This window comes from Vicugna pacos, chromosome 5, assembly GCF_048564905.1.
Source record: "Vicugna pacos chromosome 5, VicPac4, whole genome shotgun sequence".
Lineage (NCBI taxonomy): Eukaryota > Metazoa > Chordata > Mammalia > Artiodactyla > Camelidae > Vicugna > Vicugna pacos.
In genome coordinates, this window is record NC_132991.1 from 43,960,142 (window position 1) to 43,986,058 (window position 25,917).

The window sequence follows — 25,917 nt, forward strand, 5'->3', positions numbered from 1 at the left end:
TTATATAGTTTTGAAATACAGTTTGAAATTACAGCATGAGTCCTTCCTCTGTTTCTATGAAAAATGCCTTTAGAATTTTGATAGGAATTGTGCTGAATCTGTATATTATTGCTTTTAGTAGTATGAAAATTTTGACAATGTTAATTCTTCCAATCCATGAGAATAGAGAACTTTTCCACTTATTTGTGCCTTCTTCAATTTCTTTCATCAGTCTTAGTTTTCAGTCTAAAAATGTTTTTTATCTGCTTGGTTAAATTTATTCCTAAGGTCTTTTATTCTTTTTGATGCAACTGTAAATGGGATTATTTTCTTAATTTCTTTGATAACTTACTATTAATGTACAGAAATACACAAATGTGTTGCACTGATTTTGTATCCTGCAACTTTACTGAATTTTACTTTTTTTTTTTTTTTTGGTAGTGTCTTTGATAAAAGGCATCCAAATTAGAAAGGAAGAAGTAAAACTGTCACTATTTACAGTTAATATCATTTTATTTCTTTTTCTTGCCTAATGTTTTGGCTAGGACTTCCAATAGGCACTCTTCATTTCAGTGCACCTTGCTTTATCATGCTTTGTGGATAAATCGTTTTTGTTCTTGCTTTTTTACAAATTGAATGTTTGTGGCAACCCTGCATCAAGCAAGTTTATCAGCACCATTTTTCCAACAGCATTTGCTTTGTGTCTCTGGGTCACATTTTGGCAATTCTCGAAATATCTCAAACTTTTCACTCTTACTATATTTGTTAAGATGATCAGTGATCTTTTAATATTGTAATTGTTTTGGGACATCATGAATTCTGCCCATGTAAGACTGCAAACTTAACTGCTGAAATGACAACAAAGGATTTAGAATATTACATAAGCTTAGCTGATAGAGCAGTGGCAAGGCAGGGTTTGAGATGACTCACTTCAAATTTTGAAAATTCTACTGTGGGAAAAATGCTGTGAAATAGCGCTGTATATAACAGAGAAACTGTTCATGAAAGGAACTGATGCAGCGAACTTCACTGTTGTCTTATTTTAAGAAATTGCCTCAGCAACCACCACCTTGACCATTCAGCGGCCATCAACAGTAAGGCAAGACCTTTCACCAACAAAGATTACTACTGGCTGAAGGTTCAGATGATGGTTAGCAGTTTTTAGCAAGAAAGTATTCTTTATTAAGGTATGTACATTTTTAAGGACATAATGCTATTACACACTTAGTAGACTAACATTATAGTGTAAAAATAACTTTTAAACATACCTAGAAACCAAAAATTCTATGTGACTTGCCTTCTGACAGTATTTTGCTTTACTGACGTGGTCTGGAACTGAACCCACAACCTCTCTGACGTGGTCTGGAACTGAACCCACAACCTCTCTGAGGTGTGCCTGTAACTGTGTTGAATGTAGACTGCTGCATTTCTCCTTACAGTAGTCTGGAGACTTCTCTTCCTGGAATTTTTCTTTTGTAAAACACTCCTCTCACCCTTACTCCACCTTACTGTCAGTGTGGTCAGAGAGTATGATGCCATTTTTGGCCATAATGTATTCTTCCTACTGAGCATAGAGCATACAGGACAAAGTGAGTATTTAAGTAACTGGCAACCAGATCAAGAACTTTATCAGAACCTCCTAAGGACTCTTAATGCCCCATTTTAGGCACTGGATCTGCTTCTAATCTGCTGGGTAACCACTATCCTGACTCTGAACACCACAGTTGAGTTTTGCTTGTTTTGAGCTTTATGTAAATGTAATCATAGATTATGTTCTCCTGGTTTGTTAAAAAAAGAAACAGGGACCATACTTGGGTCCTTAAAAGATAAAACAGTCACAACCAAAGGCCTACGCAACTCTTCTCCAGAGTAATCAATCACCAGCCCCCACAGACAGATTTTCTTGTGGCTGCAATCCCTTTTACTTTACGTAAATTCTGTAAAGTAAATTTCATAAATTGTGTTTAAAACAGAGTTAAGTACCTATTTACATAAATTTCATACCTTTGCTTCACTGCTTACAACTGGTTTTACAGGGAACTGGACTTCTGTGGCTTTTAATATTGTATTTTCTTGAAGAATGTCTTGTTGAGATTGATTGTGACCAAATGGCTTAAAAAAAAAAAAAAAGAAAAATTTCTCAATATTTTAATCTCACAAAATATTTAAACAAATATTATCAGTTAATCCCCAAGCTATAAATGATCTGTGTTCTAAAGTATCTTTTCTACAGTTATTTGGAAGTTGGGATGCATTCTCATAGACTTTCTTGGCCTGCTATCAGTTACAACTGTATTTCTATCTAATCAATCCTCAACATAGCCAAAACACTGAATAAGCAATAGAAAGTAATACTATTGCAATTAAGTTAAAAAAAAACTTATATTTTCAAACATTGAGAATAAAGTTTTAAGTTTGATCAGAGAAGAGAGGAAGTAGTAGTGGAAATGTCTATGAAAAGGCCAAAGAATAAAATACTGAGCATGACACACTAACTTATATGAAATAGCTCTGGGTTTGGTACTAACATGCAGTGACTTCCTAAACAAGTCCATTAAGCCTCTGTACTCACACTGAGAAACGGATTGAATGGGATAAAGATTTGAGAATATCTACAGTCACTTGTAGTTCTGACTTCAACATAAACAGAGGTTTGGAAAAAACTGGGACTAAGTTTGATGGGATTGAGGACATGAAGAAATGGAGAGAATAGAGGCTACTGAAGTGTTTGACACCATTATCCCTAACAAACAAAAGAAAAATGTTATTTAGCACCATTAACATATTAGCTACTTCTGTTCCTTAAATTAAAAAGGCAAAAACGAAGCCAGATAAGCTGTTGTGACATTAAAATAATTCTGATCCATGCAAATTTTAGGAAGTGATGATATATGTAAGATCATTTGAAAAATCTAAATGGAGTAATTATGGTTTAGGCATCCAAAATGGAGCTGGGAGGACACTACAGAAGTGGCATCACAGAAAACCTGAACTTCCTAAACTGTATCAAAGTCACGGTTTTGAAAACAGCTAGATGTGTCCTTATCTGCTAGCAGCTGCCAGCTGCAACCTTGCAGTTTCAGAGTTCCCCTGCTTTCCTGGATTTTTACTTCCCAGGCTGCTCCTGACTCCAAATAAATGTTTTGTTTGTTTGTTTTGGTTTTTCCCTCAACCAAGTCTCCATTCTTGGAATTCCTGGGTAACAGCAGATATAGAGAAGAGGACTGGCACTCCTTGGAAGGATCTAAATTGACTTCAAGTTAATGAAACTTTAATATGGGAAAATTCAACTGATCTCTATACAGGTGAATCTGCTATACTTTAACTTACCTTTCTACCATAAAGACACTGAAAAAAGATGACTCCGACTGACCAAACATCAACCTTGTTGGAAATCTTTGGTGGTTCCTTTCCAACTACAAAACACTCAGGAGGTAAATACCTAGGGTTTTGTTTTTTGTGTGTGGGGGGAGAGAGAAAAAAAGGAAAAGGTACTATTAACAATTTATAACTTAAAACCTTATAAATGCAAAATCTTAGAACACTCATTTTATCCATACAGAAACTATCAGTGATTTCACTGATGAAAGTCCTAACTTTTATTTATTTTTAAATTGTAATTGGCTGTATTTCAAGTGTCAATTTCTGGTGTATAGCACAATGTCCCAGTCATGCATATACATGCACATACTCATTTTCATTAAAGGTTATTATGAGATATTGAACATATAGTTCCTTGTGCTATACTGAAGGAAATTTTTTTTAAAAAAATCTATTTTCATATACTGTAGCTAACATTTATAAATCTCAAACTCCCAAATTTATCCCTTCCCACCCTCTTTCCCTGGTAACCGTAAGATTGTTTGTTTATGAAGTCTGGGTATCTGTTTCTGTTTTGTAGATGAGTTCATAGAGTGCCCCCCCCTTTTTTAAAGATCCCACATATGGGTGATATCATATGGTATTTTTCTTTCTCTTTCTGGCTTAGTTCACTTAGTATGATAATCTCCAGGTCCATCCATGTTGCTGCAAATGGCATTTTCTTTTTTATGGCTGAGTAGTATTCCATTGCATATGTATACCACATCTTTATTCAGTCATCTGTCGATGGAAGCAAGCTAAACGTCCACATGTCTTGGCTATTCTAAATAGTGCTAGTATGAACATTGGGGTGCATGTATCTTTTCACATTAGCGTTCCTTCTGGATATACACCCATAAGAGGGATTGCTGGGTCATATGCTAAGTCCATTTTTAGTCTTTTGAGAAATCTCCATACTGTTTTCCATAGTGGCTGCACTAAACTACATTCCCACCAGCAGTGTAGGAAGCTTTCCCCTTTCTCCACACCCTCTCCAGCATTTGTCACTCATGAAAGTCTTAACTTTTAAAGCATTTACATCCCTGTATCATTTGACTCTAGAGCCAAAACATACAACTTTGTGATAAAGTATGTAATAATACAGTTGACCTTGGAACAATATGGATTTGAACCTCATGGTTCCACTCACATGAGGATTTTTTTCAATAGCAAATACTATATAGCACTACACAATCCATGGGTGAACTGTGGATGCAGAGGAACCACATACAGGAAGAGCAACTCTAAGCTATGCTCAGATTTTTGACTGTGCAGAGGGTTGGTGCCCCTAACCCCTGCATCATTCAAGGCTCAACTGTATATGGATTTATCTATAGGAATGAAAAACTCATTAGAAATGGCAATATTCTATTATTAACAGAAGTAATCTTTTCCTCTTCCCCTTCACCAATATTCAAACTGTAGGCAATTCTCTTGCTAAACATACAGAAAACAAGAATGGCTGTTAAACACTATGCTATACCATCTCTCAAGGTAGAAGGCTATCAGCAAGGAGAGGAGAGTAGGAATAGATACCAAAGCTATCCAGGAAAAATGACCACCAGGATTTAGTGGATGACTACATTTGAGACCTGTCAGGGAGAGACAAAAACTCATTGTCTTCTAAGTTATACTGAAAACAGTTTAAGCTTTTGTGAGGATGAAAGGCAATCTGTGAATTCTAAAAGTCTGTACAAGACATCCAGTTTACCAAATACATAGCTAAAAAACTATGACTAGAAAACTAACCACTTTTTAGAACACTGTTTCTATGAGAAGTATAATTCCAGGTTACTAGATGGAAATGCCATGACATATCTCCTTCCTGCACAGCATCCTAAACATAAAGCTTCCGTGTCTCATGCCCACCTGTCAGGAAAATTTCCTTGCCCTGCCCTATGGTAGGGCAGCCAGAGTGAGAAGGTACGGTGGGAGTCTCTGCAGAGGAAGGATGATCTATTACTTACAGCATGGTTTCCAAGCTGTTGTCCACAGAATACAGGTTTCTACCAAGAACTGTTTTTTTGTTTATTAGGATTCTAAGATTTTGTTGTGGAAAAAAGGAGACTTGTTGCTAAAAGAGGAAAGTCTAGAGGCTACTGATTGAGGATACTGACTAGCTACTAGTTAAAATTAAATATGAAAAAATCCATGATGTAATTCATATTCCTAAAAAAATGCCACATGCAGAATCTGAAATACTAAAATGGCTTTAAAAGAATACGTGGCCATGACTCATCCCTGTCTTGAAAAGTAAAGTCCATTCAGACCTGTGGCATTTTATGGAAATGGTTATTACTGGCCAGGCTAACAGTGAAGACTGTTACAGAAAACCTAATGTCACAATTATGTTTGTAGTCACCATCCTGCTCAATGAAGGTGATTACAGTTACCTTCCTTCCAATTAAGATTGCATTCCTTTTGCTAAACTAATTTATTCTGAAAAGTAAATTTGTTTTGAAACTTTATCACCTATGTTCTCCAATTGGGCGTATTTGGTTAAGTTTGAAAATTCTCACTGAAGTAATCTTTGTCAACACCTAGGTACCCGAAGGGCATGACATTCATTTAGACTTATAAATCTAGATAGAACCCTAGATTCACAGATAAAGTCATTAAGAGTTCTGAGAGTTAAGTCCAAGGACCAAGATTATGCCAAATTTCTTCCTCATCTATGATCAACAAAACAGCCATCTCCAACAAAAAACTGTAAATTAAAAACCTCTACAGAGAGGGCTTGATGATGTAGTATTATATTAAATATTTTTAATCATGATAAACATCACCGTAACATTATAGAAGAAGACTCATGAATTCTCCATGTTAGGAGTTTCTGGCTGGTAGGTAATGAAGTCATCTGCTAATGCCAAGTTTTTCTTTCTCCAGGTTGCTCATATTTACAGTTAAGACCAGATGAGAAAGAGGACTGGATGACAGTAGTCTCTCTCTCTCAACTCAGAGATTTCACCTCAGTACCCTCACCACACCAACTGCAAAGGTACATGAAAATATAAACTCTTATAAAAAGATTGGGCACTTATCTAGATAATTTAGTGTTTTTCAAAATGCACTTACCAGTAAGTGCCTGCCCCCTGGGAAGTTAGATCCATTCCATCTACACCATAGCTATCGTCATCCATAATCTTGGACAGACCAAAATCAGTGATTTTGATTTCTCCACATGCTGTTCCATCTACCAGAAGAATGTTCCCTAAAAATAAAGTATAAAGTTCTTTTAATGATCCATAGATGAAAGACTTATCTTTACTACTAAAGCTGACTTTGGGGAAATGATATGTTTAATAAAATACATATGTAAAAATTTTAATGTAATTAAAATATACATTTAAGATATGATTTTTAAATGTAGTGATATAATAAAAATATTTTAAATTCTACTCTTTCACTGACTTTTAAACACAGAACTCAAAAACTTAATGACTTTTAAAAACTATACTCTTTATAGCTTAAAATTAGATACATTTTATTACTTACCTGGCTTAAGATCATAATGTATAATAGGGGGTTTGATTTCATTGAGATATCTTAGTGCATTGACAATTTGCATTACAATAGACCTAGCTTCTTTCTCTGACATTAATTTATGTTGCTTCAGATAGAAATCCAAGTCATTGCCTTCACAGTATTCTAACACTGTACAAAACCTACAATGGAAAAGAAAAAAATTAGACATAAAGTATTATCCAATAATTCAGAATCGCAATGGACAAATGAAGAGGTTATATTATCACTACAGAAAGGAGAAGCAAAAGCCAACATGTCTTTTCTTAAAAAGTAAATCATTTAATATTTGCTTACGTATCTGTATCCAAGGAGAAATAATCATAGAGTTTAACTATTCTGGGGTGATCCAGTTCTTTGTGTATTCTATACTCTCTGCAGGCATGTCTAGGAGAAGAGAACGTGTATTAATTCTCCATGACCATTACATATACTTACAAAATTGATTTAAAAAAAAGTCATAAAGTGTTAATATTTACTTGTGGTAGTTTTCCTTCTTCTCATCCCTCCAGCTTTTATTAAGCTGATGGATCTTCACAGCAGCGTATCTTTGTTCATAAAGGTCAAAAGCCTAGGATTCAAGAACAGAAGAGTTTGGACCAAAGCTGAAGAGATTTTTTTTTTTTTGGTGTTAATCTTTGCTATATGGAATTAGAATATATATTACAGTTCTTGGTAGTCATCTCTGCTAAGACTATATAGTTCAGTGGCACATATAGTATCAGAAATAAGACAAATTCCATGGTGCTAAATCAGAGAAAGCTTTAAAGTGAACGTTCATATTCAAGTTTCATAAATGCCAATATACTGAATCAAGATAAAGCAATAAAGCTATTATTTGTTTTTAATATGGACCCGCTCCTCTGCACTGGCAGTAGCAGTAAGAGGCCAGGAAAACAGATGGCTGTAATGCTTTTTTTGGTGGGCTGAACAAAGCAAAGCCTTTTCTCTATCTTTACCTAGCAACTCCACTTTTTGCCCCCAACTTGTTTGAAAATTAAAAGTTCTTAACAATTTCCTAATTATTTTTAAAAGATTCTAAACTTTTATTATGAAACTGTTCAAACATAAACATAACCATATGTAATTATCACACCAAACTATTTTAGTAATAATTCCTTAAACTCTTCTCAAAAAACGTCTTATACTGTTTTATTCAAATTACCAGCCTATTTCTAAAATACAAGAACAGTATTCTTTTAAGACTTTAGGTGACTTATAAATGTTTTTAAAAAACAGTATCATTGAAGAAAGATTTAATAATTTAGGTTCCACTGTGACTTACACACAAAGGTACTCCTTTAACACTGAAAGCTTAAATATTTATTAGGAAGAAGGCCCGAATCCCCCCTACCCTCATCAATTTAACCTTAAAATAGCAGTAGGGGTAAACTGCTTGTCACAAAATTATAAAAGCATGAAATCAAAAATAATATGGGACACAGTAATTAAGAATATTTACTTTGGAGCGGACCTTTTAGCTACATGACTTTGTGCTAATACCCTCTTCTCCGCCTTGGTCTCATTTATAGTTTGGGTTGTTGAGAGAATTAAAGGGGGTAAAACATCTGTGTATTTAAAGCAAGAAAGCATAAAGGATAAAATTCAAGGCACTCATAACAAAAGATAACAGAAGAAAATAAAATCCTAAGTATACTACAAATAAGATTATCATCAGTGTATATTGATTATAATATAATCATCTTTCTCCCAAGTTTAAGAGAGTATGGTACACCCTCCCATGAAGCTAACATGGTAATCGCAGAGCAACTGATTCAATATTTTCTACTGTGGTATAGATAAAAGTCTGTTCTTTGACTGACAACCTGCTGCTTTGTTTCCCAGTGGAGCTGGCAACCATGAAAGGGCTTTGAAGAGGTTGGACAGAGCTGTCATTAGTATTTAAGTTAGTACTGAAGGTTCAAATCATTAGGTTCCCCACAATCTGCATCTTCTAATTTCTATAAAAGTCTTCAAAAAGAAAAGCTCCTTTTAACCACTATCTGTGGGGCTAAACAACAGCGGAAATACTGTTGGGCAGCAGCAGAAGGCCGTTGTGAAAGCTAGCGGTAGGCTCAGCAGCTACGCAACTTTCAGGCTGAGCCAGTGCTGGCCAACTGTACTTCTGGTGGTTCTTAGATCCACAGTGAGCTGTCAGGATATTCTCTACCTTACAGCCTGGGTAAGACTGCTCAACCATTAAATGCTTCAGGATGAACTACCTTTAGAGTCAGAGAAATAGGAATTGGAAAAGAGCTCAGAGATCAGTCTTGATGGGTGAGGAAGATGAGGCCTATGACACTTAATACTTGTCTAAGTTAACAAAACCAAAAAAATAGTTCAACTGTCAGATGATCAGAACTGAAGTTCCCTGAATCCAAATCCCATAATTTTCCCCAGAGTCAGAACTAGATAGATACACAGGTTGTTTTCTATAAACCAAAAAGACATAGTTCTTGTCCCACTGAACAGAAAAGACGTCTAATAGTAATCTGACAACTTACATTTACTCCACACCAATGTTTTATGTGATTTTACCTGTGATACTCATTTCATCACTGCAATGATCCTGTGATGTAGCTACTGTTATTGCAAGATGAAGACAGTGAGGTAGAGGATGGTAAGCAATAAGCCCAAATTTACAGTTAGTAAATAGTCAGAATCAGGATTCAAATCCAGTCTGTCTGGCTTCAGAACCCCAAGGTCTGAACCACTGACTATACTAAAACATAATGAAGCACAAAGTGTCACAAGGAGCCTATACAACGCAGACTCAAAGGGAAGCCTTCTATAGGAACTGAAGTTTAAGGTGAGAGTATGACCTTCAACATGACTGTATCCTAAGAGCAAATAGGAAGCCACTGGGGCTTATAAACAAGGGAGTGGGATGATCAGACTGCATTTTATAAAAAGGTCACCCTAGGCTGCAGCAAACATAAATGAACTGGAGAAACTCAATGCCTAAAAAAGGTGATCAGGCAATGCAATGCAAACAAGAGATGATGAGGCCTTGAGCTAAAAGAGACAGGAGAAGGGTCACTGCGGGACTTAGGAGAGCTTAATGATGTTGATAACAGCAGGCACCAGGGACTGGTTTATGTGTTGGGGAAAGGGGTTAAGGGAAAGGTGGAGTGAAGGATGGCTTTTAAGTTTTTCACTGGAGGGAATGGAGAGATAAATGGCAGCGCTGTGTATTAAAGTAGGGAGTGGTGTCAAAATAAGGGGCTTTGGAGAAGAGGAAGATAATTTCTATTTCAGATGTGTCTGTAGTACTCATGAAACATCCATGTGAGGCAAACAGACTCAGTCATGTAAACCAACAGGTATGAAGCTCAGAAGGGAAGTGTGGGGTAGATATCTAGGTACCTGTGTATCTCTATCTGGGAGTGTAATCAAACAGATGATAACTCAGTGCATGGGGAGGGATATATTTGCAAAGGAGAATAAGAATGATGAGGAACTAAAATATTTAAAGGTTGGGCAGAAACTGAAAAAAAGGTATAAAGCATTAAACATGATGAGTAAAAATCTACATTTATTCATACATATTTGAGAAACATTGACCTTAAAATAGGTAGAAATTTGGGTAAACTCAGGACATGTGAGACTTGTGACACATGTTTAAATTAAGGGACACCACCTTTTCATAAATGTACCATTACTAAATGACTACCTGCCTATCTTGATGCTAATAGCTGTTATTATTTGTATCAGACTCACTAGTGGTAAACAGGTACCAGATATCAAAGGGACTTCGAAGGCACAAAGATAGTTTTTAGACTCTTGAGATAAGACAACCTAAGCCACCACAGACCCTCTTTTTGTAAAGAGAGTCAGGACATAAAACCAGTCCAAAGAAAAAAATCATAAAATCAATAAAAAGACAAGTACTTCTTAACCAAGTACTCCTCTACCTTTGCTGTATTAGTGTGAAGAACAGAAAAAAAAAGTACATTACCTTATATACTTCACTAAAGCCACCTCTACCAAGCAGATGAAGTAATAAATATCTCTCATTTAACGTCGGATGATCTTTGAACCTTAAGGATGAGGGAAAAAACACTCAGCACATGAAAACACACACTAAAAGGTTTCTTCCACAATAAAGTTCCACTGTCTTATTTTACTCCTAGCTATTTCTGTTTCAGCTAATTTTGAATTCCGTTCCATACTTCTTTTCTTTCTCTACCTGCATGACTGTCACCCATCTCAATGCTTTGGTGTTCACAAAGCTTAACATTTATAGCTAAATATTCAGGTTCAATGACCAATTATAGCACTGTGATAAAGAGCTATCAACTACTGTGTCACTAACAGCTTTATGAAATCCTGTATTTATTCACAGGAATTACTTCCCTTAGAAAAATATACTTTTATATTGGGAGTCACAGTTAATGAAGTTTTACAGTATTGACATGATTAAAAATAATTATACTTATAAATTGGTTTTCATCCATGATTAAATTTTACAATCTTTGCCTTCTATAAATAAAATTTTAGTTCCCAATTTAAAAAGGAAAGGTTTAAAATAGCAGTAATACTGCTATTACTATTTAGTTATTTACTGCACCTGCTATACATTAAATAAGCACTCACATGTATTTCCTTTTAGTTCTTAACCAACCCTTTGAAGTAGGCCCTGCTACTATCTCTATTTTACAGATGAGGTCACTACAGCACAGAAAGGTTAAGTAACTAGTCCAAGGTCAACAGCTAATATATGGCAGGGTTTAGCAGGAAAATGTGGTTCGAAAATGTGCACTCTTGAAATTGAAAAAAAAAGTCAATGCAGCTCTACAATTCTTCATGCAAATACATTATATTCTATTCAAAATCATTACAGCTTTGATAATTTAAGCTTTCCTTGAGAACTTGTACATAAAAGATTTCTGCTTAGTTTTAAAGCAAGTTATAAAACTGTAATAATTCATTTAATTTTCATCAAGTGGACCAAGTCATGTCCACAAACAAGTTTGGACTTAATTTTCAGAAAAGCCAATCATAAATTAAGTTTTGTCTTACATGCTTTATTAGAGTTTTCATCTGGTACAATTAAGGATATTCCATAACTATATTATTTCGCTGACTTTATAAACTGGATTGAACTGTGTTCATACACAGATGATTGTGAACAGGACTTCTTTTAGGCAAGATATTTATATTTCACAGCAGAAATAGGTCACTGCCAATTATGATACTCATCTTAGGTCATGAAGATTTAAACTATGTAAGTCTTAGAGGGAAAGTATAAAAAAGACATCCCTCCTCTCCTCTACTTTGCACTACTAAAGCCAAGTGGTGCCTTGCTTAATTTCCACTTTCTTCATAAAGCTCCCACCAGTCCAGATAATTTCTCTTCTTTAAATTCCTTCAGTATTTAATATCTATGGCTCTCATTTTGATAACTAGGGATTAAGTACAGAGACTATAACTTTAACGACTTTTCTATTTCTTCTCCAGTTTCTACATAATGCTGGATACATGGCTTACTGAAATCTCTCTAGCTGAAATAATTTCTCCTTCACTACTATAATATTAACTTTGGTATTCAGTCACGTGCCAGGCACTGATCTAGGTTCTGGGGATAGAGCAAGAACAAAACTAAGTCCCTGCTCTCATGTAGCTTACATTCTAGTGGGAGGAAACCAATAAAATAAGTGGAAAAAAAAGAAATCTAATACCAGATAGTGATAAATGCTATTAAAAAATAAAGTAAGGTAAGGCTCCTGGGACAGGGAATGGAATGCAGCAAGGACTGCTATTTTTGACAGGGTGGCCTAGGGACGGCCTCTCTAATGACCACTTGGAGTGAAAATAAGAAATAAGCCACTCGGATATTTAGAGGAGGAACATTTCAGGCAGAGGAAACAGCAGGCACAAAAGACCTGAGGTGGTAAAGTGCTAGACAAGTTCAAAGGGGCCAGTATGTCTGTGACATGGAAGTGAGGGGAGGATGAGAGAGAGGGCGTTGTGAGGTGGCCAGAGACCAGATGAGACAAGGCCTTCTGAGCCGTGGACTTCCAGTCTATGCTGAAAAGCACCCCCAACAAGGAAATACTGTGTTCATGCTCTCCAAGGGAAGAAAAAACTTTTACGATGCCAGACTGTGAAATACAAATAATGACTTACTGTGAATTATCTTCATTATTTATTCTTTTGAGCTCTCGAATGTGAAGATTCCTGACTCTTTCCAAACGTTCAAGTTCTGCCTGGATTTCTGCCTCTTCCTGAAAATGAAGAGAGGAGACTATAACAAGCTCACTTTATTTGCGATATAAAAAAGATATTTTTACCCATGCACCAATTTTTTACAGTGCTAGGAAGAACAGTGTATTATAAAGTACCACTGAGTTGAAAGACCAAAGTGCTCTTTTCAATGCCTGAAAGATGGAAAAAGGTAAGGCAAAAAGCCTATTTCAAGAAACCATCCTCCACATGAAAATCTATACCTAATGAGATGCTGAGTTTTATGCTGTACTACAAGAAATCTATTTTTATGTCTAAACTGAAAATAACTGCAAGGTAGCCTGAAACTGACTTTAACACAAAAATTTTATTTCTGGTACGTCCAAATTTTAATTTAAGGGGAATAACTTACTATACAAAACAAATGAAATGAAGATATTTTACAACAGTTAAAAAAGGAAGAAAGAAGACAGAACCAATTATTCTGAGACCTTACAACATTTGGAATACACAAACACACACATATAATCTGACCTCGTTTTGGATAAATCCCACTACAATCTTAAAGAGACTAACACAAAAATTTTATGGATAGCTATGGCAGATCCTTAGTTATCAGAGCAGATCTAGGAAAATCCTAAAGAAATTTTCTTTAACATTCCATTTAATCCAAAAATTTTGATGTTTTTCATGTCCAAAATATACAATTTTAGAAAATTAAATCAGACACCCAAACAATCACTCATCACACACACACATCTTTGTCAATATAAATTTAAATAGTGCTTAAAACACAAGGATATACCAGATTTCAGTGGAAAGTTCTAGAAATGACCAATTTTATATTTTTGAATAAATGTGTTGAGTAAGTAAATACAGATTGCCTTGGCCCAGATGTGTACCACTACCATTATAAATCTATACCACATGGAGCAAGAGGTATTTCAGAATACTGTACTTAAATATTTTTGGTTTTCATTAGCACCATCTCAGTGATTTATCTTCTGATATTATAAATCCTTTATCTCAAAAAGTTAATAATTCTGAAACTTACTTTGAAAATATAAATATTACTTCATTGTAAAGCAGATAGTAGTGGTATAAGATCTGTAACATTTTCATCCAAGGCTTAAACTGAAAGGAATATTTTATGCATCTTAAAGAAAAACAAATGTTTACAGATTAAAAAATACATCTCAGTATTTAAGTATGTTGTTTTGTATGCCACTTGACTTTTAAGGTTATTTCAATTATTTAATTGCTGCATAGATATTTGATGTAGATTAGGAATTAGACAATAAATAGAAACTTTCAAAATAAATTTAAGATAAACCTTTCTAAAATTTTGGGGAGTTTTCTAAAATAGGTACACTAAATTCTTCTAATTTAACTGAAATTTCCTCACTTAAAGTAGCTTCAGTCACAAATATTTCTAATTTTCATGAAAAGAGAAAAAAGATAAGGTAATGTCTTAGGGGATTAAATAGTTGAAGATTCATTAAAAGGACAGGGAAATAGATTAAGAAACTTTCGAACAATAAAGTCAAACCACAGTTTAGTTATATAAAGTAGAATATGAAACTGGCCATACAGGTGCGCCCATGAGTATGAAAAAACTCAAATTCATTTACAACACAGAACAAAGAAAGTGGTAACTTACTTTCTTCAGATTACTAACGTTTGCTGCCTTAAAACTTCCTATTAATTTCTTACATGTGTAGGAAGCTACTAAACACTTAGTAAGCTGGTGGGAATTTAAATAATCTGATAAAACTGTAAAATGCCTATTAGAATACCAGCTGAAATACTTACTTCAACTTTCATTTGAAATTGTATACTATTGCAAAAGTGAATTTACAGAACTTAAATTTTATTAAGTCATAAATATACAATTAAAAGACTCAACTAGATAGCTGATACATAATCACTTTTTTTGTAGTCTTCAGATGTTAATGCAATAGCAGTAATAAATACCACAAAATACTAAACCAAGAAAGATGTATGTCTGTGCTGGTTAAGCAAGCTTTTTATCCTCTATAAAATGTGACAAATGTGTCCCTAAGATCTTACACAAAAGCACAGGCAAGCTTCATTCAGTTTGAACTGTAAAGTTTAAAGGAAAAAATGAAATGTCAGGAGCACTAGGGGGAAAAAAGCTGGATCCTAGGTATTTAAAAGGAAATGTCAAGAAAAGGAACTCTAACCAAGTCATATACAAATAGACATAAGTCCTCCATAGTCATCAATGAAATACATTTACATCTTCCATATTGTAACAATATTTATTCCACAACCTTGGACCTTAAAGTGACACACTCCTAGGGGAAAGACAGTTCAGCAACTCTAAGAATTCTTCTCCAATCCCACTAAGAAAAAGTTTACATGCTTTTTATGCATTGAAGGTTTGTGTTCCTCCCAAATTTTGTATGTCTAAGCCCTAAAACTCAATGGCAGGGTATTTGGAGATGGGAACTTAAGTGAGGTAATTAAAGTTAGATGGGATCGGTGGCTTTATGAGGAGGAAGAGAGAGCTCCTTCCAACCCCTCCACCCCTTTGTGGGAGCACAAAGGGAAAAAAAAATCACGTGAAGACTTGAGAAGGCGGCCATCTGCAAACTAGGAAGGGAGCCTCACCAGAAACTCAACCCTGCCGAACCCTGATCTCGGGACTTCCAGCCTATATAATTGTGAGAAATAAATTTCTGTAGTTTAAGCCACCTACTTCCTCTGGTACTTTGGTATGGCAGCTTAAGCAGATTAATACACACACTTCTAGGCAAATGCTACGGCAATACTGCCTTAAAGAGTGGGCCAAGGCCCAGTTTAGGTCCGGCTCGGGTGCTAGGGTCTAGAACGCGGCAGTCTCAGCAACGGCCGCACGTTCAGGGCAGGCCGCCCGCCCCTGCCCGAACCTGCCCTTATGCCCGGGCCTTCCTCGTCAGTGATCGTGTTTGGAGGGTTCAAGAGAAGCAAGGCTGACCTGGGCTCACAGCTGACCTGAATCATTACAGAATAGAATCCTCAAATAAATGGTAACGGTAGGCCAAATTACCAAAATAAAAGACAGGAAATACAACTAGCCAAATCATGCTTGGGTAAGAATACCAAGTCTTAATCCTCGAGTCACCCACGAGCTGAGCAACTAAAGGAGAGAAAGTCTAGAAGAAACAAACAGCATGTCTAGAAAGGAATTGATCTCTGTAGTCAGTTACGGTGTTGAAGGGACATGAGGAAGAAAGACTGTACTAAAGAGAGAGGTAGGTTCGGTAATCACATACAATAGAAGGACATGGCTCTTTTCTGTTTAAACAAAAAGATACAGCAATGGAAAATTTAACAATACATACCACAACTATTTTAACAGTATTTTAAAATAAGCTCTAGTATTCTGAATTACTTATATATATTAAAAAAAAAAAACCCCAGGTCACACAAATCAACAAGAGATCAAATACTGCATCATTTAAGTAACTTGAAAAAAACACCACCTTCCAAAACTTTTAACTTTAAAAAATGTAAATGGATGGTAAAACTGGTCTGCCTCTCACCAGATATTCAGCATAGAAATGCTTTATATTTGTAATCAAAGTCCCTCTGACAACTTAATATCCCCTTGGCTCAATATTCTAAGCCAAAAGTATGTTACAGCAATGTAGAATCTCTGTAAAATGCCAGTTGAAAACTGCTAGGCAGATTTGGGGTATTTTCGAGCCGTTTCCTTAATGGCAGTTTTCAAACAGACAATTATTAAAAGAAAGGTGGGGTCTGTACACATTAAAGCTATAAAGCTTAAAGACTTAGAAAATGCTTTTTCACATGTAAAACTGATGCATTTCCTGAAAAAAATTCAACATACTAGTTTAAACCTCTTTAATAAATCTTTTAGGTATGTTACATGCTAGCCCCACCTCAACCCCTCAATGTTGAAGAGCTGCCTTTCTATAAAGCCAACATAAGACAGAAAGTGTTTTCTGATGTATCATTCTCAGCTTGCCTATGATACATGAGGGTTGGTAAAAGAAAAGAATTCTGTGTAGTATATTATGAAGATGGTGGAAGCAGAGAAAAAAGCATACCACTTCCAATGGTCTATTCAGTGGCACCATAACAACATTAGCTGGTCTGGGAAAACTAGTTCAGAATGAGGTTTCATCAAGTTTAACACTAAATTCATTTTGGTAATATGAATATGAATCCCTCAAAAGTTAGTATCTCTAAGTCCTCAAATTAAGTTTTAATTTCATAAACTATTTATAATGTCATTCTAAAAGTTTATCACCAGGAAAGTGAAAGCTGAAATTAAAAGGCACCATTAAAAGCTAATACAAACGTCAGTACAGAAAAAAAGAATTAAGGAGGAAATTACTACCAATTTATTTCAAATTTATCCTTATTTTATGTCCCAGATTTCCTCTGTTATATTCTTTCATATATTTAACTAAATATAATAGACAGGAACCACTGGAAATAGGAACCAACAAACAAAAAAACCCAGCTAGACAGAAGTTTGAATTTATAGAGATGAGTTTTGAAACTACTGCCTGTAATCCTATTTTTGCTTGAGCAATGATTGTGCAGATTGAGGAGTAGGGAAGAGGAAAAGAGACAAAATTATGAATTCCTAGGGAGATTTTCTTTCCGAACAATATATATATATTGTTCGGAACAATATATATATATATATATATGCTTCCTCCACTCCCATCCTCAGTCACTAGCTGGATATTACTGATGGGCGCGTACTGTGTCTCCCTCAGGTGTGTTTAAGAGGCATTAGTAATTACTTTAAAAACCTTTGTGTTTTCCTCTCTCTGCACTTCATTTCCTTCTTTGGGGGGCAGGGGGTCATTAGTCTCTCTTCACATGCACACATACATACGTTAACACTCCTAACTGGGGATAACTAACTGTTCAGAGGGTCACGTTTTGATTCTGTCAGTTCCCCCATTCTGTTTAAGCAAACCAAACCCTATCTTCCTAGGAGCAAATAAATGTTAACAGTTCAACTGAATGGCAAAATTTAAATATTTAGTATACTTCCTGAAAAAGAAAGCACAGCTACTATTATTAAAGGGATGAAACTCCTTGATGTTAATAACTAAGATGCTGACACCACGCCCTGGAATTTATAGAGGTACAACGCCTTACTGTACTTTCTCCCAGCTTTCCACTTCCTTTTAACCTTTCCCAAGATTTTGGTGGATTCTACTTTATTTAAAGTATGAAAAGATTTACCTTTCTACACAATAATGAGAAGAGCCTAATGTTCTAGATTCTTTCTGTGCATTTGCATCTAAATGGCACTAGAATTGTAGTTCTGATGGCCAGTGGTCAAGTAACTGTTTTCTCTTTTTTTGTGAAACAGTGATCTCTAGACTGAACTTACAAGCCTGAATTAAACCCTGCTCCAATCAATGGTTAACATGATTTCTAAGATTCTTCCCCAAATTTAAAACACTCCATTGCCTATACAACAACTGGATTAATATTAAACACTACAAAAGTAAAACACATTATCTCTAAATTTTCATTTTAGTAACTGAACATCATCTACTACCAAGTTAAGATGTATGACTATAAATGGGAAAAAAAGAGCCAGGAATATGTTTGTAGGTTCATGAGAGTAGGAAGAAGAATATAAAGACTGAGAGCTTTCCTAACCACAGTGAGTTCCGTATTCTCTCAGCATAGTCATCTTTCATAAAATAGTATAGTTTTTAAATGAGAGGCAGTAATAAGGACAAAACGTCAAGTTTAGAATTCCAAAGCTCCTCTTGGCACTTTTCTTGCCCACACAATGCCAAGAAGTCAGGGATCTCATAATACTCTTCATGGGCTTAACGGTGACTTTTTCATACAGTGCATTTTCACAAGACTTGCACGGAAAACTACTTCCTACACAAGTAGCACCCTGTGTTACGTTCTAGAGTAACAGAACGTACAATGTGATTGGCTTTAATTGAGAGAAAAATTTCCAAAAGATTTCTTCCAGTTATGGCCATGAATATAAAGGTGAACACAGTTTCATAGATTAAGCCCTCTAACATTATTACTTTCATATTTTTATTCAAACCTAAAGTGACAAGAAATGTCACATATGCAAACTTATTCTTTGTGGTCATACTGAGGATTTGATAAATCAGATGACAATGGTATTCTAGAAAGAAAGACCAAAGGAGATATCAAACTTCAAGAATATTTGGGGTTAATTCACCTAAAACCAATGCCCTGTATTCTCCACTGTTCAAAAGGCTTGCAGACAATCCATTGTCTTCCATTTCAACTAGTTGCATGGTCCTCTGTGAAGGAGTGAAAAAGAGCTGTGTGCTTGTTCTTGACCTGTAAAGATTTCATCATGGAAGATTAATACTGATGCTGCTGCTGCCTGTTACTGGTTGTTTCTCTTTGCAGGTGCCAATATCGGTCAGAGAACAGGATTTCAGTGGCAGAGTTGTTGCTATACTGTTATCTCTTCAGAACGGAGGCACAAGGAGAGATGAATGCCACATCGCAAGGAGCAAAGGAGAGAGAGAGAAAGAAATGGTGTCAGGTGGCATGTTGGATGCGATTTTTGTTTTAGTAGAGATTGAGATGACTGCAATTGTTTAGCTGATTCCTTCGGTCTGCAAAGATACATTTGTGTTGGTGCTGATGTTTCTTGACTAATCCTGTTTCAATTACAAGTTGGTTATGTTCTTCCAATAAAAACTTCTGGCACTTATATTCAGGGCATATAAGTCTCTCTCTCACACACACACACTCACACCCAAAACATATACATTCAAGCTCATCCCTACTACCCTAATATTCCATACTGAGATGTCAGATCTTCTATATATGCATTCTCTCCAACTAATCAAATATTTAAAATCTAGAAGGCAACAAAAATTCGAAGACTAGAAAACAAGGAGCAACACATATCCACATGCTTTTCACATCACAAACTTGCATAACAGCAGTGGCATGACAGTTATAGGTCCTAGTAAGTTTTAAAATTCTTATTTCCTCTTCATTTTTGGGTAAACTATCTTTTAAATAATATTACAGACTACAGAGAGAATCCATTACAAGAAAGACAGTTTTTTAGGGATTTTTTAAAAAAAGTTGTCTGTGTTAATTTAGTACCAATTCTTGGAAAGCAATCAATGTAATTTTCTTCAATTCCAAAAAAATGATCTGAACTATACAAATAACAATCTAGCAGAACCCCTCAAATTACAAAGGTAAATTACTTTCCCATAACTAGAACATTATCAAAGACTGGTATCAAAACAGGATCAACCATAAAAGCTAACTGGTACATGGTTTATTTGCTTCCTTAAATCCACAGATTCCACATGTGGCACAAGTACATAAAGTGGCAGTTAGTAGCTTTGCTTCAAAGGAACAACTTTTTAATAGGAAATTATTCCCACTGCAATTAGAAGCTTTCAATAAGTGATAATTAAGGAAGTCTGTGCATAATTACTGGTAGCAAAAAAAGTTATTTTTAAAAAAGTTTCAGGAATAATATGTATAATCTCCATATATTTTACTACAGTTCTTTTCTGTTCTACTTTATTAAATCCTTAGCTATATAAAAGGTAAAATTATGCTAAAGAGTATTACATATTTTACCTGAAAAAGTGTGTTTTCTGTTGACCTTTAAAAATAAATCTAGAGTGAAAAGCAATAAACCAGCTAATAATAAAGAATATTCCAGTTGATCAAATAGTCACTAACAGAATACCCGAGGAAAGTAACATATGACAGAAAGAAAGAAGTATGTATGTGTGAAAACCTTAACTGATCTCCTTTACCTGAAATGAAAATGAAATAGCATGTTTCTGAAAAAATGAAAAGCAAACAACCACTCTTCTTTAAGATGCAAAGAAAGCTACAAGTACAAAGGATCAACTTGCTATCCATCTTCAACTGAAGAATTGTAGGAGTAAAGCATAAGGGTACTGCCACTGAAATAGAAGCGAGAAAAGGGTGATGTTTTGGCTTTGCCAGTTACTAGCTGTATTAATTTAGACAAAGCAAACAGAGAAGATCTTGGCATTCAAAAGTTAACATTAATGTTCACTCTAGAATGGTTAAAACATCAAAGTCCATAAAATGTAATATTATGTAATTCTCCTGAAATGCATTTTGAATCATGCCTGTATCAGGCAGTATGGAAATAAATCACTTAGTGAATGAGTGAGCAATGATTTCATACAATGATAACTAAAGCAACAAATACTAAAGAATTCTTGATATAGTTTTAAAAAGGTGATGCTGCACAATAATTTTCATAATCTTAGAGGATAATAAGCCCTTAAGTAAGTTTACATTTACTATTTGGTGCTAACCAGAAATAGGTACTTATTTTAGCCATGGACTTACTGTTTAACTCTCATTTATTATATTTCTAACCCTACAGAACAGTACAGAATATGCACTGGACTTTATGATTTATTCAGTGGTAAATATACTTTTATGTATTCAGTTTACCTATTCAATTATTATGATTACCTTTACAAAACACAATGCACATCATAAATTACTAATTTTAAGAAAAAGTAAATAGGTCTTCTGGTCTCATATGTCTAAATGGCATGGGATTCCTCAACGACGGAAGTTTTTTTCCTTTGGTGCCAACAAATTAAATGAATAATTCCACCTAACTTTAAATGTTTATTAAAGGGAGAGTGAAAGTCAGCTTTGCCAATGCAAGAGTATGCTGGGCTCTCAACGTAAACCCTAAGCTGATGTAGGTTACATGTTAATTCTTATGCAGGTTACATGGACATCAAATACTCACAGATCAGATCCAGCCTATGGTAGAAGCTATATAGTTACAAGCTGGGGTATAGTTCATGTTGGTTTAATAACCTGAAGAGCACAGGGAGCTGATAAGACAAAGGTGATAACATCTTTTCTCTCAACACAAGCTTGTTTTCTATGTGTTAATAGTGTCCAATCTACCTGTGTTTTCTAAAACAGAATGACCTATTTAATGATCTACTTTCCAACTGTGCTTCTGAATGCCAAATAACTTATTTTTAACATATGTAACTTATTTTTTAAATTGTACAACTCAAAAATTAATTCCCACTGGTAAGCAGACAACTGCCATTTATTTGTGCTCTAAGGTGACACTACTTACTCAATTTTGTTGTCTGCATATACTACTAGCAACTTTCTTCATCATGCATTCATTCTTCTCACCCAAAATAGTCTCTCAGAAGAAAATGTGAGAATTCAAAACAAAGTTTCAGCATTAATCCATCCACTCTCCCCAAAATATTCCATAATGGAGGTCAAAGAAAAGTAATGTTGTAAATTGGTTAAGAAGATAAAGTTAGAAATCTAAAACTACTCAGTAAATTTGATAAAAGCTGAAAAAAACAAAACAGGAAAAAAATTATGGAGGGGACAATTATTAGAAAGAATGAGTAAATACAAAAAAATGGAGAAGTCAAACACTGGGAAAGAAGATAATATGGAGATGAGAAGAGAAGGTGTAGTCATCTAGAGCAGTTTACAATGTTTATGTAACATCTAGACATTTAGGTATATGTACCTCACTTTATAAAACAGAAATATTTCAGAGAAACCAAATATTTTCAAAGTACCAGGAAAACTTTAACCAATCAAACCACCAACCAACCAAAAACAGTAACAAACCCTCTTCTGAAGCCTTTTAAGAAGTATTTTTGTAACACAAACAGCTGATTCCTTATTTAACTGCTTTATAATTTGATTTTATAGCACTCGTTTTCATAAAATTACACACGTAAAATCTCATCATTAGAAAGAGTAATTTGGAATTTACTATTATATGTGAAAATAACAACCTTCCAGTTAATTACATACTTAGTGTCCCATTATCATGAAAGGCTTGTTAGAAAATAATTCATGAATCATTATATGGGACATCAAACGTAGGTCTCTATAAATTTATTACCAAAACAACTTAGGTGGGCACACAAATACTCGTATTCATTCTGAACTACAAAATCCCCTTTTCCCTTCTATACACCCATGACAACTTCACTGGTTAAAAAACAGACTAAAATTGCCTGCTGTATCTCAAAGAGCAAGAGAAATAGTCAATAAATACAACAGAACAAAATACAAAAACAAAACAAAACAAAAAAGACCAGAATAAATCATTTAAGAATTTACTGTTCAAGTAATTCAGGTTGAAATTTTTCTGAACAGGGACATAGATAATGGCATATGGCAAGTAAAGAACACCAATGCAAATTATACACATATATATGTATGTACGTACACAACACACACACACATATATATGTATAAAAAATATAATTTTTTTCTGTTCCTTGTAATTAAATGGTAGGGATCTGAAGTACGTTGACAGCATTCCAAAAACAGAGTAATTTACAGTGAGATGGTAGCTGCTATTAGAATGGGTTTCTCTGACCTACCTCACCCAACCCCAGGAGATGACTTCATAGATACTGTCTTCAATTAGTTTACTAACTCAGTTTTAGCTATAACCCAGCCTATTAAAAAAATGTAAGTAATCTGACAAGCAGAAAGCAGAATAAAAACACCAGATTAAAGAAAAAGAATTTTATATCTGACAGTAACTTCATTTTTAGGGGGAAAAATCTATTATTATTTCTTTGAAATGGTTTGAACTAAAAATATGAACTGTTAAAACAATGAACTGATTACAATTTCAGAACTTACAAACAAGTAAAAAGCTATACATTATAAAAATGTACTAACATATAGCAACATTTTCCTAAATTATATCACTTCATACTATTACTGATCATCAGGCTCTTCTAAATTTCCCAATGTACATACTTTAATTGAAATATTTAATCAAGCATTCAACAGCTTTAAATTTAGGTCAAAGAAACATGTTTGCTATTAATTTATAATTATTTAAATGTATTATGAAATGGACAGAAACCATATGAAATCTTACTTTCATCTTAAAAAATGAAGCATTTTTCACAAAAAGATAGTATTTAAACAGAGTAATCTTAAGACCCTGGAGATATGGCCAGGAATCTCTACTATAGGGACATGTTATTATCAGCATCTCAAATATCTGTAAGTTGCCACAGGTAAAGGAATGTTATTTTAATAAACTAAACATAAAAATGCAACTTTAATGCCTCTCTTTTTTTGTCTAATTTTTAAACTGGGTGCTTTCTCTCTCATTTTGACTTCGAAACTTAACAAAACAACTCTCTACAACCTCTGGTAACAAACTAAAATCCAGCATATGCTTCACATACCTTTTTGAGATGTCCTAGTCTAAGTTTGAAAATTTCTTCCTGTTCATGATATTCTGCCAAAGTCAACCTGTCAAAATGAAATTGTAATTCTAGATATTAAGATTAATACTTATATTAACAACCAGCAAAATAAGATAAATTTAATAAAATGTTGACAACTTTCAGCCCCAAATATATAAGCCAAAAGTGCCTTAAAATATAAATTTTTCAGAATACTTCTAATACTTATAGATGGAACAACCGACTGATTCATATCCAGCAACTATGTAATAAGTACCATGAATCAAGTGATGTTCTAAAATTCAGATCCTAAGGACACAAAGAAAAAGACAATTTCTCCTTACACTTTGGTTTGAGCTTACACTCCATAGCAGGGATAAGGAGGTAGAAGAGAAACAATTTGGTAAAGAAATAAAATAATCATAAATAGCAGTAACTGTTATGAAGAAATTAGAAAAGGTGGTATGATAATGACTGACTGGATTTACACTAGTTTGCACTGAGAGTCAGGGAGGTGGTCTTGGTCTAAATGTCAAAAAAGACAACAACAAGAGGTCCTGGGGAAGTATGTTCTAGACACAGGTGACAGCATGTGCAAAGATGCCAAGATGGAAATAGGCTGGCATATAAGAAGAGAAAAACATGCAAGTACCAGAACACAGTCACAGAGGCCATCAGCAGCAGAGGGAAGCTGAGATAGGAACTTTCAAGGAAAGAATTTCATTTTACTCGAAGAATACTGGGAAATCACTGCAAAGGGAATCAGTCCAGTTTGGGCACTGGTTTTATAATAAAGAGAAAGAAACTAAGATATTTTCCCCTTCTCTACTTCCATGTACCGAGTAAGTGAGATACAGTAATGCTAAAACTATAGTCAAAGCACCAAACTAGTAATATATATAAACAGATGTAAGGCTTGAACATACTTTATGATTATTTTATTATTAATTTCAAATATCCTTACATAATTTGAAAAATAACTTACAGCTGACTCCAGAACAACACAGGTTCAAGAACTGTGTGGGTTCATTCATATGAAGATGTTTTTCAGTAAATACATAGTACAGTACCACATGATCTGCAGTTGGTACCACACAATCTGCAGTTGGTACCACACAATCTGCAGTTGGTTGAATCTGTGGATGCGGAACTGCAGATACAAAAGGCCAACTATAAACTTACATGAGGATTTCCAACTGTGGGATGATTGGAGCCCCAACCCTCGTGTTGTTCAGGGGTCAACTGCAGTTTAACGCATGTAGAACCCTAACAAGACATATACATATTATAACACTTTCTAAGAAAAACATGATTCTGTATCATTAAAATGAAAGAAGTGAGGGAAAAAAAAAACCACTTAACAAAACAACTTCCATTTCATAACCAATATTGAACAAACTGCTTTTATCTATCACATTCAAGCCCCGTGTTTGTTTACTTAAGTGTTCTGGTATATTTAGTTAAGCTTCTAACCCAAGTGTGACTTATTTATGTTTGGTTCAGGTCCCTCAGCAACATGTAGTATAAATACTATTTCCCTTTAGCTAGATGCTAATTAAATTTACTCATTCTAAAGAAAGGGCATTCAAATGAAACAAACAAAAACCTCCAAGAAATTCAG

The 25,917-nt window shown here is 34.7% G+C and overlaps 1 protein-coding gene across 5 annotated transcripts in view; it reads right to left on the bottom strand.

The window, feature by feature from the left end:
• The window catches only part of TLK1 (tousled like kinase 1), a 125,973-nt gene that overhangs the window by 4,877 nt on the left and 95,179 nt on the right, over positions 1–25,917 (bottom strand). For all 5 annotated transcript variants that reach the window (XM_072961141.1, XM_072961143.1, XM_072961142.1 and 2 more), the window contains 9 exons: positions 24,297–24,363; positions 12,991–13,088; positions 10,820–10,901; positions 7,341–7,432; positions 7,159–7,248; positions 6,835–7,004; positions 6,415–6,550; positions 3,310–3,421; positions 1,984–2,091 (listed from right to left, as the gene is read on the bottom strand). In XM_072961141.1, the coding sequence (XP_072817242.1) occupies positions 1,984–2,091; positions 3,310–3,421; positions 6,415–6,550; positions 6,835–7,004; positions 7,159–7,248; positions 7,341–7,432; positions 10,820–10,901; positions 12,991–13,088; positions 24,297–24,363 (955 nt within the window). The remainder of the gene's footprint in view (positions 1–1,983; positions 2,092–3,309; positions 3,422–6,414; positions 6,551–6,834; positions 7,005–7,158; positions 7,249–7,340; positions 7,433–10,819; positions 10,902–12,990; positions 13,089–24,296; positions 24,364–25,917) is intronic.